An 18,766-nucleotide genomic window follows, 5' to 3' on the forward strand; every position below is an offset into this window, starting at 1 on the left:
GCAACTAATAAGTAAAATGGTAACATTCGATGATTTGCGTGTTTAAATTCATTTTAATTATTGCTTCACAAATTAAGTTTTCTGTAATAAGCGTCTTCCGTCAATTAAGATAGCTGTAGACGTATTGCATCGAAGTGCAGGGAAGTCAGCATTCAACAGCGTTGAGCTCACTGTGCGCTTGTTAATTTTTACCATAAGAAAAATGAGTCAAAAGAATATATTTTGAGCTGCACCGAAATGTGTACTCTTTATTTATACTCTTAAGACTAACTAATTACATGTTTCTTATTTCTATTTATACTAACTAGTATGTTTACTTATTACTAGTTGATAGTTTGTCTAAATACAGATTGTATTATTTGTTTAGGTTTGTTTACATATATATTGTTTGCCTAGATACATTTTCTTTGTTTTAAGATAAGTTTGTTTAACTCAATGTTGTTTTGATACTTGTTTGTTTAGGATTGTTTGTTGTAGTGATAGTGTATTTCAGTTGTTCCAACTCAAGGTTGTTTCTGCATTCTGTTTACTGAAACAAAAGGTTGATTTGATGTTTGTTACAATTATAAGGAATACATTCCTTAACTCGCTCAAAGTTAGTCGAGTAGTATCTGTGCTTCCTACCAATAGCAACAATTTACTTCTTTCTCGAACTCGTTTGGGTGCTTCGTTGTAACGATTCCGCAACTGCAAAGTCGATGAGCTCGCAAGAGAAATCTGGAGAGAGCTGGATCTTGCCTACAAGCGCTGAACCTATAGATCACGTGGTATCGTAGCAAGCGTTGTCAACAAATACCTAGAAAGAACGCAAGAAATCCACTGAACTACTTGTTCTTAGCAAGGTTTAATTTGCCGCACGTGGAGTTCTAACAGGACATTGTCCAATAGGTATTCAGGGTAAGGCTAAAAATCTTGACGAATAGTGGAAGGTGAGGTGGAAACAACCAAACGCCAGTTTTTGCGAGAAACCTCTCAGCAGTCATACTTCCGGCGAAACAGGGAAAATAGCCGCAATTGATGTTAGCCGTATTAACAAAGTTATTACAGGCTCAAAGTGTTTGTTGATTTATGAGGGTTTTTATGAACATTAACGGGTTTTAATAATAGCGCTACAAAAGTTTTTTTATAACTAAATCAAAAACGATTTGGGATATCAATAAAATTTTTTATTCCGATGAAAGTACATTCGATGCCATTATGTATGGAACTCGATTTCTTTTGCATGGCAACCACGATCGGTCGATACTGATACAATTTTATGTTCCATATTCGTAGAAAGTTCATCAACCGTCCCTGGCTTGTTGGCATAAACCATAGACTTGATGTAGCCCCAAAGGAGATAGTCTAACGCCGTCAAAACGCACGACCGAGGCGGCCAATTGACCGCGCCATTTCGGGGTATCACACGTTCACCAAACTTGGTTTTTAATAAATCGATTGTGAGATTCGCTGTGTGGCTTGTGGCGCCGTTCTTTTGGAACCCCACATTGTCCAAGTCCATATCATCCAATTTGGACCAACAATTTTCGGTTATCATTGAGCGGTAGCGATTCCCATTCACAGTAACGTGGCGATCTTGATCATCACGGAAAAAGTGCGGCCCAATGTCGCCGCCGACCCATAAACCGCACCAAACCCTAATTTTTTCGGATGCAATGATGACTCATGGAGTACGTGTGAATTGCAGCCTGACCAATAACACATAATTTGCTTATTGAAGAAGCCATTTGGGTTCTTCCTCAATTGATGCGCTAGCGGCAGCAATATTCTCGACACTACGTGCACTTCTTTGTCTGACTGGCCCGGGAACATTGTGTACTGTGCCTGCGGATTCAAATCTTTCCACTAGACGCTCAATTGTTAATCTGACAGGACATTTATAACCACCATAAATTTGACGTAGCGGTCTTAAAGTTGAGGCCATTGACTCCGAATTTCGGTAGTAAATCTTAATAATTTCGACTCGTTGTTGGATGGTATATCTTTCCATGATGAAATGGCAAACCTTACTGAAGAGAAATGTAAAAAGAGCGGAAAAAAATTTGGCGTCGTTTGCTGTCCCTTTCCGTCTACTTTTGAAAAACCCGTTACATAGCAGTTTTAGGAATCACAACGGAAGAACGTTCCAAGCTGTCCAAGTGAGATCCCTGTTGTCGTTTTAACCTAACCCTAACCTAACTTCGAATCGTTAGCCATACGATTCACATTGTGATATTTATGAACGTTCCGTTAACCTAATCTTAACTGCGGAACAGATGTGTTTTAAATATTGATGATGTGTGTATAATCGAAATGACGGAATTTGTACAGCTGGAATCATTTTCCAAATACTTTTAAGGAATGCTGCCGAGTTCTTTTGAACAATGCTGCCTAGTAGACTGTTCTTAGTGGACTCAAATTATGGATCTGTTGCGTTTAGATATCGGAACGACATTGGCGGTATATCAAAAGGACTCAGTTTTCAGAAAGCTCCATGCTGAGAAATGAGATTCGAATTATAAAAGATCATTTTATAACTATTTGTATTATTCTACCACAGGAGCTCTACTAACTGTTAGGGTAACAAAATTGGTCTCTTCGATTTTCAGTATACCAAAAGGCCACTATACACATATGTATGGTATATGTAGCATGAAATATAAAAATAGAGTTTTCGGTGTGATTTTTCCACGTTGCTTACTTCGGAAAACGAGCGAACGGTGACACCACTTCACGGCAGTGTTCGATGCTGGAACGCAGAAACCAAAGGTCAAGGAACGGTCGAAGCAGTAGGTTTCTCCGGGCAATCTGCTACGAAGATACCGTAGATCATCTTATCAGTCGGAAATGTGATACGTTACCCGTTTTAGGATTCACAAGGTGTAATTTGAAAAGAGAAAACGATCAAAGGACTCCACTGCATTATATATGTATATATATATGTATATGTATGTACATATATATCATATAACTTATACACCATCCACCATACACATATACCCTATAAATCATACACTGACTGACATATTCGGCAAAAGGTTTGTTATTTGGGGGCTAGGTCAAGTTTTCGCTCAATTTTATCCACTTTAGGCACAAAGATCCACTGTTATCAGTAAAGCTATCTCTGTCATTTTCATTGAGATCATTGTATTAGGTATATGGAACACGATTCAACCCATTTTTGGCACACGAACATACCATTGTCAGGAAAAGATTATCGCTGAATTTCAATCTCACACATTGACAGATAATTGCGGTAAAAAGTCAACTATAGGTACTGGGGTCCAAATATTCCATATTAATGGCATTTTTTGGGTGTGGCCGTAATCCGATTATGCTCATCTTCGCCTTATTTTTTTGCCAGGGATCATGTGTACCAAATTTCATCATGATATTTTAAGTTTTACCCAAGTGACAGCTTGCAGGGAGGAAAAGATAGGCAGTCACTCGGATTTACTATATACATATACTATGTATAACCTTATATCTATCTCCATCTCTAGTTTTAAGTGATACATACAGCAGTTAGGTGAACGAAACTATTATACTCTGTAGCAACACGTTGCATGAGTATAAAAACTTTAATTTTCAAATTGGTATTTTTTAAAAAATTTTATTTGGTAGTTTATTCCTTAAAATGTCGTATTTTATACTTTCATATGTATGTTAATGCTAAAGGACATACACGTACTTCTTAACAGTATTTATATATTCACAACAGTTTATTGCGACTTTTAAGTAATAAATTTTAAAGTCATAAAAAAGAAAATAAATTTGCAAGTTAAAAAATTCATAGAACTTATTTCATTTAACTACAAAACTTAAACAAATATGGTTGTTTATAACATAAATACAAATGCATAATGTACTGAAAAAGATCTTAGCTATTTGCTTCAATATAAACCAAACCAATACAAAATGTTTGGCAATATTTTCGACCAGAATATAGAATTCTAGGTTCGCTTTATATTTAGATCGCAACTTAATGTTATCGTCGTAAGGTATCTAGTTCTACATATTAAAATGTTGAAAAAATTATAAAACTTAAGTATTTACATTTAGTTTTAGCAACTGTAAACTCTTGAATATATATACCATATATGGCATATACTTAAGTTAGTAAGTAGAGTTGCATTTTTTATTTATCACAATTTTACCATGGACGTAAAGCCTTCTCGCTTTCATGGTTGAAAATTTTGGAGAGCATAATTATTGCTCAGACGATTGCCTGTAAATAAAAAAAATATATAATTGTATTTGTTGTTACATGAAGAAGAAAGTGCTAAAAGTTAGTAGTCATGTTTAGCATAATTAGAAATTTAAAACATATTCCTTCCCACACTACGAATAAAATACCTACATATTTGTATTTTTATACCCTGAATAGGGTATATTAGGTTTGCCACGAAGTTTGTAACACCAAGAAGGAAGCGTCGGAGACCCTATAAATTATATATATAAATGATCAGTATGTTGAGTCGATTTAGCCATGTCCGACTGTATATATACGAACTAGTCCCTCAGTTTTTAAGATATCGTTTTGAAATTTTGCTACTCTCAATTTCTCTCCAAGAAGCTGCTCATTTGTCGGAACTGCCGATATCGGCTCACTATAACATATAGCTGTTATACAAACTGAACGATCGGAATCTAGTGCTGGTATGGAAAACTTTTGCATTTGACAAGATATATTCACAAAAGTTGGCACAAGTTATTTTCTAAGCAAGAATGTAATCTCCGAAGAAATTGTTCAGATCGGTTAACTATAGCATATAGCTGCCATACAAACTGAATGATCGGAATCATATGCTATATCTTCACGAAATTCGGTATGAGTTATTGTTCAAAGAAATAATGTAATATCTGAAGAAATTGTTCTGATCGGCTCACTATAGCATATAACTGCCATACAAATCGAACGTTCGGAATCAAGAACTAGTATGGAAAACTTTCGCATTTGACGTGGTATCTTCACGAAATTTGACATGGATAACTGCTCAAGGTAATAATATAATCTCCGAAAAAATTGTTCAGATCGGATTACTATAGCATATAGCTTCCATACAAACTGAACACATAGCTACTAAAAGAAATGCACCTGTGAAGGGTATATTAGCTTCGATGCAGCCGAAGTTAGCTTTTTTTTTGTTTTTATTTTTACTAAATTATCTGTTCTGTTAAAAAATAACTGAAAATTTAAAAAGGAAATTGTTTAGAATTTAAATTTGTTGATGTACTTCGTGTTCTACCACGGTCACGGGTGACAGATGAGTGGGATTCATTGGGCAAAGAGATGATTAGAGTCATGCCAGGACTCGTTACACGCAGGACATGTTTTTCTTTATGTTGGGATCAATTCTGGATAAGTTGGAGTTTAACCTGCTGCAATATTGAGAACGGATTTGCGCAAGGGTCGCAGGTTGATCTCGAAATATAATAGTACGCAACAAAAATAGTTCATGGCTCAACTCCTTAAGCCTAGAGGGAACGTTCTTCTGAAAGCTCAAATTGACTGATTGGTTTTTGACGAGAGTGGTTTTCACGAACAATCTGGGCGTTTATATTTAAGTACTGTGGTGGTGCTGTGCTTGTGCACTCGGTGTGTGAAGATCAAGAGTAATATGGTCTCAAATGTCTTCATACCTTCAAATTTCTTTGCACTCAATTGTAGTGAGCACATTACATATTTATAAATATAATAATTTGTCTTTGAATTCCGGCTTAATTTCTACATATTCTATTAAATTAGATAAGTTTCTTACCTGTACCATTTACAAAAATTTCAACAGGCCTGTTATTGTAGTCACCAGCGAAATTCGGATTTTTGCTATGTTTTGCTAATGGCGGTGTAAACAATGGCGTGTTTGTATTTGTAACGTTCGTCGGGTTGATATGCCTCGTTTGAGCCCCGAACTGTGGAATGAGTCGTGATTGCAATTGCAGTTGTTGTATTGGCTGTGGCTGTAACTGTGGTATTGATACTGGAACTGGAAGTGGTGGTTGTGGCAATGTAAGCATTTCAAAACTACCGTTATTTGTGTGTTGACTTTGTAGGTTCGCAACACTCACACATCTTATCGATTTAGGGTCGGCAACTGGCAGTGGTGGCTGTGGCAATGCATGCGTTTTGAAATTACCGTTATTTGTGTGCTGACTTTGTAGATTCGCAACACTCACACATCTTATCGATTTAGGGTCGGCACCTGGAAGTGGTCGCTGTGGCAATGCAAGCGTTTCAAAATTACCGTTATTTGTGTGCTGACTTTGTAGATTCGCAACACTCACACATCTTATAACTGTCGGATTTTTCTGAGTTTCGCACATTTGCATATCATTAGCGATGACAATATCATCGTCATTAATTAGTTCAATATCACTATCCATATCAATATCACAGGGTTCTTCTTTAATTGCTACTCCGAGTGCATCATTGGCATTTGATTCGATTGTGAGTTTGAATGGCATCACGCTATCCATAGATATTTGAGTGTTAGTTGCAATGTGACACCGAATCCTTAACACTGCTGTTGGATGACAGTTGCTAAAATGCACATCACATTCTGTGAGCTTAAGTGACTCGTCGCAGATTTCACAAAAATATTGCAACGTCAAATGATGAGTTTTCCTCAAATGTGTAGCTAATGCATTCCACGAACTATTGCTTTTATCACAACAAAAACAGCTGTTTATGGTGGAAAATGTTTTTCTTTGCTGTGCAAATACAATGGCTAATGAAATTTGAGTATTCAACGACGAACGTATTAGCGTCACAATCGGCACATCTCTAAAGCGATGCTCTTGCGACAAATGTGCACGTATTGCTTGTCGATCATGATGATAAAATGAGCATACCGAACATATGTGTATATTCAGAACATGCATTTTTATATGATCTATAATGGGGTCCCAGTTTTTGCACGCTACATGAAAATCACATTTCGCACACACAAATTTATTATCATTAACCTGATGAGTTTTTCTTAAATGTGTATAAAATAATTCATTATCATACGTTTGGAAGGGACAATTTCGACAAAAGCACTTCCGTTTGATCCGGTCATTAGTTTTGAAACTTGGAAAGTTTTCCAACCACGTCGCAGTCACCGGCACAATCCACTGTGTTTTTAAAGACTCGTAGTACAACTTTTCTGCATATTTACAACGATTTTGTATCACTTCTTGCAGCTCCAACAAAAGGGTGTACCTATCCTTCTCTTGCTCCGATTTCAATAATATATTAAATGATTGATTGAAATAGAGTGCCACCTTTGCTGTTTGTATCGTCGCAGAGTCTGTATTTATGTTTGTGTGTGCAAGGGTTATGTGATCTCTGGTTGCCTGCTCATTAGAAAATGTTTCCCCGCAATGGAAACAGCCATTTAGATGACAACAGTGTAGTTCGAAGTGCTCTTTGAAATCAAGCAATGGCAACTCGGTATTCTTATCATTGGTACAATGTGGGCAAATACTTAAAAGACAACAATGCCGTAGGCTCATATGCCTATACCACAAGTCGTAGGATGAGAAAAATCCGCCGCATGTAAGTTGTGGGCAATGATAGAGTAAATCGGGGGAAATGCCAGTATTTTTTATCAATTTGAGCAAACTCAGTTTGACGCTCTCTTCAGCTGTTCGCACTAATTGCTCTAAATTTGGCTTGGTGTCACACTCAGTCTGATTTTCTGTAGCCGCGTCGGTTGTATTGCTCGCTTTATCTGTTCTCGTTAACACGGATCTGTCATTTGTTGAGTTAAAACCGAATTCTTGTTTCACCTTTACATGCCTGATATTTTCAGCTGGTATTGTTGGCAGCGACACAAATGTTATGGTTAAATTTTGCAATAAATCCTCCTAAAAAAGAAGAGTTTTAGAGGAAACTTAAAAAACATGTGAAGAATATAGGTCAGGAAATTTGAAAATACACCCATCTTTTATAGAAATTTAAACAGAGCTGTCAAAAGTCAATACTTTCGCTTTATGAGGCGGGAAAGGTGTGGATTGAGTGATACCAAACAAGGTGAGTCTATTAGAAACATTCTCATATAATTTGATTCACATACCGACAAACATATATGAAGTAAAATTGTCTGAGGGGCAAAAATCCGTATACACAAAATCAAGTTTAAGATCGTGTTATTTTTGTTTGTTGTTTTGAGTATTAATGGTTATAACCACGACAAACTAAATTGCCAAGAACTATAAATTAAAGCATAAAGACAATGTTACCTCTTTTTCTGGAAGTAAAACTCTTTCGCAAACGTAAGGTTGCTGGTCGGGATGATTCCTAGCCAAATGATTCTTGACCTTCTCCAAATCAAAAAAATTCATTGTACAAAATATACACGCATATTTTTCCAGTGCTGTAATACTTTCACTTTTGATTGTTAAAGAGTGCGCATGCATGAGATGATTTTTCATCCAACCCACGCTCTGGAAACTTTGTACGCAATCTATAGGATAAAACAAGTAAAAATTACAATGTAATGTACTATGCATACATTTATTTTATATTGCAGTTTACCTTTAAGCGGACATACGAGCGGTTCCACATTTTCTTCCAGCAATTCAGCAATATTTGCTGGGGCACTAGTGTCTAAATTGATATCCAACGCACAGTTGTATACAAACTGCAACTCTTGTTCTGAGTGTGCATGTTTAAAGTGCTCTGAAACATGACTTGGTGAAATAGCGCGATAGCAACAAACTGAACATTGGAACTGCGATTGCTGATGCTTTTGTTGTATATGTGCAATCAGCTCTTCGGGTGTTGAGCAAATTTCTGCATCTAATTGACAGTAACCGCATAGTAGACAGTCTTCCGGTGGGCATTCACTGCTCAAATGTTCCTGCAGATGTTGTAATATTTCCTCTTTAGCATCCGTCGAGAATAGACAATCCGTGGCCATGCATTTGTATAAGCCGAAATAAGAAACTCCATTTGGATATTGGCGATAAGAAATCTTACTAGAACTTTGCAATAGTTTCTTACAACTATAATTTTCTTTTTGTAACGGTAATATGTCCGAGTATTCCGTTTTTATGTACTCTAAACACGACGCAGCACTTGAATTTACAACATTTTCCACTGATGACAAAACTATAGGTCTTTCGTCATTTTGTTGCACCGAAGTTGGATTTTTATTTAGTACAGAGGAGTATTTGTAGTATTTTGTATACGGAAGTTCAACCATTCCTAAGCCGCTGCTAATCGTGGCTTTGAAGTCTTGCTGCTTACCAGGCACTTGATTTGACTCTACCTGCTCTTTTTCAGTAATATCTTCTAGTATGGCCTCATTTTTCACCTGTATATCTTCAACATCATCATCCTTCATTAGTAAATCATAGTTTGTATCTAATTCAGCGGATTTTTCGCAAGTCTCCTCATCATTTATAGCTGTCAGTATATATTTAGTTATGCAACTCGAATCATCTTGCCGTTTATCGTGGTGATCACGCAAATGTTTAAATGTATTTGCTTCATTTAATTGTACGAAATTGCATATTTTACAACAATATAAATATATGACCAGCACGTTTGGGGGATATTGGTAGAGTGTTCGAATAGCGGCATTGCGACAAGACTTCGAATGGCATTTATGCGATTGTATGTCAAATTCGTAGGGTTTTTCCAACTTGCAAACATCACATTGAAAAGCATATTCGCCGGTGTGTATGGAGAAATGCTTGTAAAAATTTATAAACTTATCTGCGATTTCATCCTGACAAAAAGCGCATTTAATTTTATACTTTTTCACACTCTGTGATGTACTTTGTGCTAATTTTTGTGCAAATGAAATGTTATTTTCCAAATATTGTAAGGCCGATCTGCTGAGACGTGCCACATAAGATTCGATTTTGTGTACCCTTTTGTAGTGATTTGTTAAATCTGATGGTTTTGATTTACACAACATACAAAATTTCGTATTAGTATTGGTCATATGTATATCGATGTTTTTATATTTAACATTTAGTTTGATCGGTTTCTCCTTGACCAAATGATGCACAGTTTTCATCGTCCTTCTAACGTCTTCTACTAAACGTATGTTTATAGTTCTTGACGCGCTGGCCGGCGTTTTTGTGTATTTTGAAATGGTTTCCGCTGAAAGTCTTCTTAATTTTATAATTGGCTCATAAACCAATGGTTGATTCTCTTTTGCTCTCTTACTATTAGCAGTTGTTGTAGAGCTGGTTGAAGGCGATGTTGTTGTCGATGTCATGGACGACGATTCCGATGTTGTTGACGAAGAAGACGAAGAAGTTGAAATACTTCGTATTCTTTTGTAAGCAAGTTTTGATTTATTCTCTTTTTGCCGACGCTTATTGCTCTTTTGTGTGTACTTAGAGTAAAGCTCGCATTTTGTCTGCTCCTCTACATCATTTTGAACGTTATTTGCACTTTCGGTATTTTGGTTGCTCGTATTAACTGCAGCAACAGCAAAAGATGATATTTGATGACTTACTGCGGTTGTGTTAGTGTCAGTTTTTATATCTGATCCTTTTTTGGAATTGCCCAATGCTGCTATTTTATCGGTTAGATCTTGCAAATCGTTGTCTTTCTTAAGGACATGTAGTATTTTGTCACTATATGGTAGAATAGTATTCAAAATTATACTTCTTAAATCAGTTTGTTGCTCACCAAATGAATCCAATTGATTATTTACACTTGACATTTCAGTGTCCCTGTTCGTTTCATCCATTCTTTTCAATTCCTCTGCTCTTTTGGCTTCTTCTATTCTGTTCAGTTCCTCAGTTTTTTTCGTTTCTTCGATTCCTCTTAATTCCTCTGCTCTTTTCGCTTCCTCTATTCTCTTCAGTTCCTCAGCTTTCTTCGCTTCTTCTATTCTGTTTAATTCCTCCACTCTTTTCGCTTTCTCTATTCTCTTTAATTCCTCTGCTCTTTTGGCTTTCTCTAGTCCCTTTAATTTCTCTGCTCTTTTCGCTTTCTCTATTCTCTTCAGTTCCTCAGCTTTTTTCGTTTCTTCGATTCTTCTTAATTCCTCTGATCTTTTCCCTTCCTCTATTCTTCTTAATTCCTCCAATCTTTTCGCTTCCTCTATTTTTCTTAATTCCTCTGATCTTTTCGCTTCCTCTATTCTTCTTAATTCCTCCGATCTTTTCGCTTCCTCTATTTTTCTTAACTCTTCAGCACTCTTTGCTTCCTCTATTCTCTTCAAATCCTCAGCTTTATTCGCTTCTTCTCTTCTCCTCAATTCCTCAGCTTTTTTAGCTCTCTCCGCTTTTTGCCGTTTATAATCACCATATGTTTTTGGCTCAAATTTCGGTAATTCCGTTGTTGTAGTTACGTTTCTTACAGGCATGCCCATTGAAATCATTTGTAAAGTATTACTTTTTTCTAATAATTTAACGATTCGCGGGTCTTTCAAATTTAATCTAAGCGGTGTTTGTGGTGGCAATATAGGAGTTTGCATACTGTATATATTTGGTTGTATCACGTTGGCATTCACTACGGGATAAGGAGTCAGAGGTACACCTGTATTTGTATATTGGGGTGAACTATTAAAGTCCTCATACGGTGATTTATTTGTGCAATTTGGTGAACTAAAAAAATCCTCATTCGGCGACTTATTTTTATTTTTTTCTGTTTGTGACGAAGTCAAATTTATACTTTTTAGCAATTGCTGGACATCAACTCCAGTTTCCTTTGTTAAAACCTCAGAGATATGTTTCCACCTATCTGTATTTATTTTCGTGTTCTCCAAATTTAATTCTGTCTTCTGCATTTGGTGTAATTGCACAACTTCGATTGGTTTACCCCACACTTTGCTCAATTCATTTGAATGATTCACTTTCGTTTGAATAATTGCTTCACTTTTGTTTTCTGTACTTTCTTCAACTTTATCTATAAAATCTCCCCTCCGCTTAAAAAGTTGCTCCTCCTCGACACATAATTCACCTTCGTTTGGAACTGTATTCATTAATACTTCATCGTCATCCGAATCTAAGCATATTGGTTCGTCAATTATACAAGGTTCTAAAACGACCTTGGAAAACACTTCCTGTTCTTTGGTTTTACTACATTGCGTAGATGATGATGTCTCTTCCTCATTGCTTTTAACGCATTGATTTGGTTCAGGACCTAAAGCGCGCTTGGAAGACACTTCCTGTTCTATGTTTTTACTACATTGTTTAGTTGAAAATGTCTCTTCATCATTGCTTTTGAAAAATTGATTTGGGTTTTCTGTTGGCGGCTGCACGTTATCTTGTGTGTTTAGTGATGTGGACACGATAATAACATCATCGTCATCTTCTTCAATATCAGATGAATTTTCAGCGTTATCTTCGTCATCGGAGCACAAATTTACACTAAAGCATTTAACGTGCGCATGTGTATTAAAAATATCCATAATATGTTTGGGCACTTTCTGTGAAGTAGAATCATAGAATAGGTGTTACATATAATTTAAAATAAAATATAATTAAATATTTGAGAGCATGGAAGATATTACAAAACCATTAAAGCACCAATATTAATTTGGATATCACATTTAAGGTATGCTCAAATAATTTCATAAATTTAGAATATTGATAGCATATGCTTTTTTCTTTTATACTATTATCTCTACAAAATAACTTTATATAACTTTCTTACACCCTGTTACTGGTGTTTACAAAAAATGCTAAATGCCTTGTTTTCTCAGTCATACAACAATTAGTATTCATAGTTTTATTTCTTAGGCTGTGTGCCAAACAAATGAAAAGCGAAATTTTGATATTTTTGTGATGGACCCGAATGTCACCCTTGGGAGCTGGGTGGACCACTGCATACGTAATAAGTATGTTATAAAATACATACATAATTATTCACTTGCTTATGTTATAATTTATTTCATTCAATGCAGAAATGATACTCTAAATAATGTAAGTGCTTGACATCTTTTGAATTTATATTATTTAGCCGAGTATTTTATATTATTTAGCAAAATTAAATTAAGATGAAAGGATTAAGGAAAATTCAAGAAAAGATGAAGGTACCACGTCTAATGCGAAAGTTTTCCATACAAGCCCTTGATTCCGATCGTTCAGTTTGTATGGCACCTATATGCTATAGTAAGCCGATCTCAACAATTTCTTCCCATATTACATTGTTTCTATGAACAATAACTCATACCAAATTTCGTGAGGATATATCGTCAAATGAGGAAGTTTCCCATGCAAGCATTTGATTCGCATCATTCAGTTTGTATGGCAGCTATATGCTATAGTTAAACGATCTGAACAATTTTTCTGATACTCGTATAACATTGTTGCCTTAGAAAAAATCTTTGATAAATTTCGTGAATATATCTTTTCAAATGCAAAAGTTTTCCATACAAGAACTTGATTCCGATCGTTCAGTTTGTATGGCAGCCTATATACTATAGTAAGCCGATCTGAACAATTTCTTCGTATATTACATTATTATCTTAGAAAATAACCTGTGCCAACTTCTGTGAAGATACATTGTCAAATGTGAAAGTTTTCCATACAAAAACTTGATTCCGATCGTTCAGTTTGTATGGCAGCTATATGCTTTAGTAAGCCGATCTGAAAAATTTCTTCTAATATCACATTATTATCTTAGAAAATAAACTGCGTCAAGTTTTGTGAAGATACATTGTGAAATGTGAAAGTTTTCCATACAAGAACTTGATTCCGATTGTTCAGTTTGTATGGCAGTTATATGTTGTAGTGGCCCAATATCGGCAGTTCCGACAAATGAGCAGCTTCTTGAAGAGAAAATGATGTTTGCAAAATTTCGAAACGATATCTTAAAAACTGAGGGACTAGTTCGTATATATACAGACAGACGGACATGGCTAAATCGACTCAGCTCAACATACTGATCATTTATATATGTACATATATACTTTATAGGGTCTCCGACGCTTCCTTCTGGGTGTTTCAAACTTCGTGGCAAACTTAATATACCCTGTTCAGGGTATAATAATATTTTTGAAGTTGACACAAGATCTTAGTGTATATTTATTTATGTATATATGAGGATATAAGTATGTATGCACTTATGTATGTGTAGCGAAGTAGAGTCTTAGTAGCCTATATTCTATAGTTTTTAGCAAGAACATTATTTTTTTCAATTCATTTTACCAATACATATATTTAATAATTTAAATAACAACGCCAGCATGGAAAAGACGCAATTGGGTTTGTTTTGAACTTCAACTATCAAATTTTTCCTTTCCATTTGACAAAGCAAAATGTAAAATTTGTTTATACAATAGGAAATTTTTTCGCCTCAACTCAACACAAAGAAAAATGTTACAGTTTAGCACACAGCCTTAAATAGTTCGAACTCTACGAACTTTCTACTAATTCATCTAAATTTGAGTGGATAAAAAATAATTTGTTTTCATTACTTTTAAATATTTAATTGGAAATTACTGTATCGTAGAATTAATGTGCACAGCTAGTGTGAAATTAAAAAAAAAAGTTAATTTTTTGCATATTTCTAGAGTCTATTCATGTTTATAGATTGGGTAAAATGTATTAATATAAGCTTGGGAATAAAATCAGTGATTTGTTGTTTATGGCTGTAACATGTAAGGCCATCAATGTTTGTAGTATGGGTGAAATGTATTGTCCATATCCATAAGCTTTATAGAAGTCTCTATTCTCTTAAGATTGGAGTAGCGCGTTATTTCCGTGAATTTTTGTACTGATTTGTCGTATAATATGTTTATAGTGGAGTTTTAAATTGTGGATTAAGGGGCTATACCAGTGTGACGCATGAAAAATTAGGCGATTTTCGTGAATTTTTTTAAAGAAAGTACTAGATTGAATGTTTCGACGTTCTATGGACGTAATAAAGTATATTTTTAGCTATATGAAAAAACTTTTTTTTTACAAAAATATTGAAAAATAACGGAGTTATGTGCTGTCTGCGGAAGTGCCGAAAAAAAAGTATTTAAACTGCTGGCATGATTCCGGTCGAATGAGTAGCTGAATCAAAAAAATTCAAAATGTTTATTAAACTTAAATATATTTTCTATACAATGAACTACGATCTTTGAAAAATATCACAAATTAAGAAAATGGCGTAATTTTGAAAAAAAAAATCGTTTTTTTTTTTACGAAAAAAATGTTTTTTTTTTAATGCCAAATTGACAATTTTCAACCAATCAAAAAGATCGTAGTCTATTGTATAGTAAATGTATTCAACTATATCCAGTTTAAATTTGAAGTCGATCGGTCAATTTCTCGTTGAGTTATAATGTCAGCAATTTGAAAATGTCGTTTCGAGAAAAACGCGTTTAAAGTTTCACTTATATATGTTTGCACCTCTGAGCGGTCGCTATTTAGAACGCTGCCATTCAAAAACTATTGAAGATACGACCTCGCCGATTTTACAGGATATTTTTGAATATATAAACTATCGAAAAAGCAAAAAAAAATGTTTTGAAAGTTCCACACTGGTATAGCCCCTTAATGCTGTTTGTTATTATTTACTATCAGCATGTTAAGTGACGTTTTTATTTCAATGATCCAAGAAAGTAAAAGTGATATTTTGAGCTTGTAGGTTTTGGATATAAGTTAATCTTTTAACGTTTGGATATTATTTACTAACATCTTGACTGATTATCTATATTGTTTTTGAAATTTATATTACTTTTTCGGAGTAAGCGAATAATTTTGATAACTACGATATATGGTAATAAAACGATTTTTTATGTACATAAATATATAACTATTTAGGTTATTTTTTAGGTGTGAATGCAAAAAGCAACATGTTCCTTAACTCGCTCGAATTGGATTGACTAGCTCATTAATCTAAATGCTGAACATTTATAAAACCTTTATCCTTGGTTTTGCATTAATTCATACATCAAAATTATCTACTATTGCATACAACATAGAATAAATCTTAATTCGAATGATTTTTTTTTTAATTGTACATTAAAACTTACCCCATCATCAAAAAACAAATTTCTGTACTGCGTTATGATCGACTGCTCAATCTTTTGTAGCACATTCATCGGATACCTATTAAAAATTGAATTTAATTTTATGAAAAGGAAAATAATAACAGACTATCTTTACTTACCTCTTTCTAGATATAATCCAATGTTGTATATCTTTAAATTTTTTGTATTTATCATTATCTAATTCCAGCAAATAATTTATAAATGGCGCATACTTTGTCAGACTGTCTAATTTTTCGTCGACTGCTTTCTCCATCTTATTCTAAAATAAAAAATAAAAATATATTTATATACATATGTATGTATAAGATTTCTATTATAGTTAAGATAATTAATTAATTTACAAGTTGCGAATGCTTGATACTCAAATCTCTGACACGCGGTTGCGACGCGCAACGCTCAGAACCCGATTATTTGTGTACTTGTATATTTCTAATATTTTACTCTTCGATCCGCTGCAAATACTCTGTACTGATGGTTGGGTACTTGAGAGGTTCTCTAATTTTGTTCAGCAAGCCGCTGCGAACACCGATATTCGATTCTCTGGTATGCGTTGCAATTTATTCTTTACATTGACGCCTACATCGCATATTATATTTCAGCCTAGCCGAGCGCATAGCAGCGACCACGCGACTCCTTTCTAATACAGTAAAATTCTTCATAACCCGAGACCCACTGTCGCAGTGTTTTTGTCCGGCTAAGGGAGCTGTCCATATATGAGAGCGGGGAAAAACGAGTGCTTAGAGTCAAAAGCTGCAACTCAGTATTACATACATTTCTATTGACTAATACATGCGAGTCTATGTCAGCCAGGAGTGAATAAATGACAATTACCCCATTAGTTTGCGTAGAGCCACCGCGAACCAGACGGCACCAGCGCAAAAGATTTTTTTGCTGTGATCACTTTACGAATTGTTCTTAAAAAACTGTCTTAAAACACCAAAAAATTAATAAGAATTTAAAAAAGAGGGAACCATAAATTGTACACATTTTACGTGACAGATTTTATGAAATCTTGTCCGTTTATCAGAGATAATTTGAACGCAATATTGCCAAAATAGTGTTCATGTCCGGTTATAGGAATTGAGTTTTTATGAAAATAATAATGAAAACATTGTGCTCATGAAATTTGTCCAGTTATGGGAGATGTCCGGCCATGAGGACTGTCCACAATGTTGACTTTTACTGTATTTACATTTTTAAATTCGTGATATCTTTCGAATGTAATGTGCGAATTGAATAATTCATATGAATTGAATCAGCCTTGAATATGAAGTAATTTATTTTCATAAGGATTAATACCAAGATACAAATAAAGACCTTTTACAGAGACAGGCTTTTATTATTATTTTTTTTAATATTTCTTATTTTGACATAGTTTTAACAGTTGGACATTTTTACTGTGCCCAAAAAATAAGGGCTGCGCGCATCGAAGAATTATTTTTTTTTTTTAGGTTGGTAGTACTGTCAGTGACAAAATATTCATTAGTGTTTGAGATACGTGTCGTTTTGTGAGCTGCTAAAAGTGAGTTTTTCATTTTTTGCGATGTCGAAATTTGTTGAGCAAAGAATTTGCATTAAATTTTGTTTACGGAATCAATTTTCTGCTGCGGATAGGCAAAAAAGCCTTTGGTGATAAGGCTATGTCTAAAAAAAATGTTTACAAGTGGTATAGTGAGTTCCAAGCCGGCCGTGAACGTGTCGAAGACGAAGAGCGTCCAGGGCGACCATCAACCTCAACCGACGAAGCTCACGTTCAACAAATCAAAGGTTTGGTGTTGAAAAACCGTCGATTAACAATTAGAGACTTTGCTGATGAAGTTGGCATATCGAAAGGCTCAGCCAATACCATTTTGGAGGATGTTTCGGGCCTCAAGCGCGTCAAATCTCGACTGGTACCGAAAACATTGAATTTTTTGAAAAAAATGCGTCGCGTTGAAGTGTGTGAAACGATGCTTTCCGACTACCAGGGTGTCATGAAACGCATTATATCTGGCGATGAGACTTGGATCTATGCTTACGACCCCGAAACAACCGATCAATCGAGTGAATATCGTGCCAAAAGAGAGCCGAGACCAAAAAAATCGCGCCAAAGTCGCTCAAAAATCAAGGTCATGTTGACTGTTTTCTTCCATTATCGTGGTGTTGTGCATTATGAATTCCTTCCAACCGGTCAAACAGTCAACAAAGAATATTATTTGAACGTTATGCGTCGTTTGCGTAACGCTATCCGCCTAAAAAGGCCAAAATTGTGGAAAGACAATTCTTGGTTTTTACACCACGATAATGCACCATCCCATACTGCCCTCGTAATTCGTAATCATTTCGCCAAAAACTCAACCCATATCGTTCCGCAACCACCGTATTCACCTGATCTGGCGCCGCACAGTGGCACCGCTCCATACATTTCTTGGAAAAAAATAGAAGGAGTGGTCGTACAACAATGAAACTTTGCAGAAACACTTCCCTGGACTAAATTAAGAAATTTTGAAAAAATCTTGGAAAACCGCCCACTGCCACACCCACCTCCCATATAACTGCAATTGCCAAAATTTTTATTTTTGAACCTAGGGACTTGAAATTCGGGACACTTCTTAATTGAGTTCTCCTGATGAAAAAAAATTAAACTTAAACGCAAAGTGACGTTATTTATACCTTTACCTCGATAAAAATCCAATATAATATGCAATGTTTTAATTGAATATGTAACAGGCGAAAAATTGTGTTAGTTTTTATTTGTAATATTATGCAAGCACCATATCTTTAACAATGGGATCTAGTTCTAAGGAAATTTTGTTCAAATGACGCCTTAAGCTTCTTATGTAAGGATCCGAAGTTATAAGAAGTCT

At 35.1% G+C, this 18,766-nt stretch overlaps 1 protein-coding gene across 11 annotated transcripts in view; it reads right to left on the minus strand.

Moving 5' to 3' along the window:
• Positions 1-3,576: 3,576 nt before the first annotated feature.
• The window catches only part of LOC120769768, a 46,768-nt gene continuing 31,578 nt past the window's right edge, over positions 3,577-18,766 (minus strand). For 10 of the 11 annotated variants that reach the window (XM_040096938.1, XM_040096943.1, XM_040096941.1 and 7 more), the window contains 6 exons: positions 16,040-16,179; positions 15,903-15,978; positions 8,501-12,362; positions 8,206-8,429; positions 5,742-7,830; positions 3,577-4,207 (listed from right to left, as the gene is read on the minus strand). In XM_040096938.1, coding sequence (XP_039952872.1) covers positions 4,161-4,207; positions 5,742-7,830; positions 8,206-8,429; positions 8,501-12,362; positions 15,903-15,978; positions 16,040-16,179 — 6,438 coding nt within the window. In that variant the 3' untranslated portion in view covers positions 3,577-4,160. The remainder of the gene's footprint in view (positions 4,208-5,741; positions 7,831-8,205; positions 8,430-8,500; positions 12,363-15,902; positions 15,979-16,039; positions 16,180-18,766) is intronic. The other variant, XM_040096950.1, reaches the window with a different exon arrangement.

Source organism: Bactrocera tryoni, chromosome 2, assembly GCF_016617805.1.
Source record: "Bactrocera tryoni isolate S06 chromosome 2, CSIRO_BtryS06_freeze2, whole genome shotgun sequence".
In the NCBI taxonomy this organism is placed as follows: domain Eukaryota; kingdom Metazoa; phylum Arthropoda; class Insecta; order Diptera; family Tephritidae; genus Bactrocera; species Bactrocera tryoni.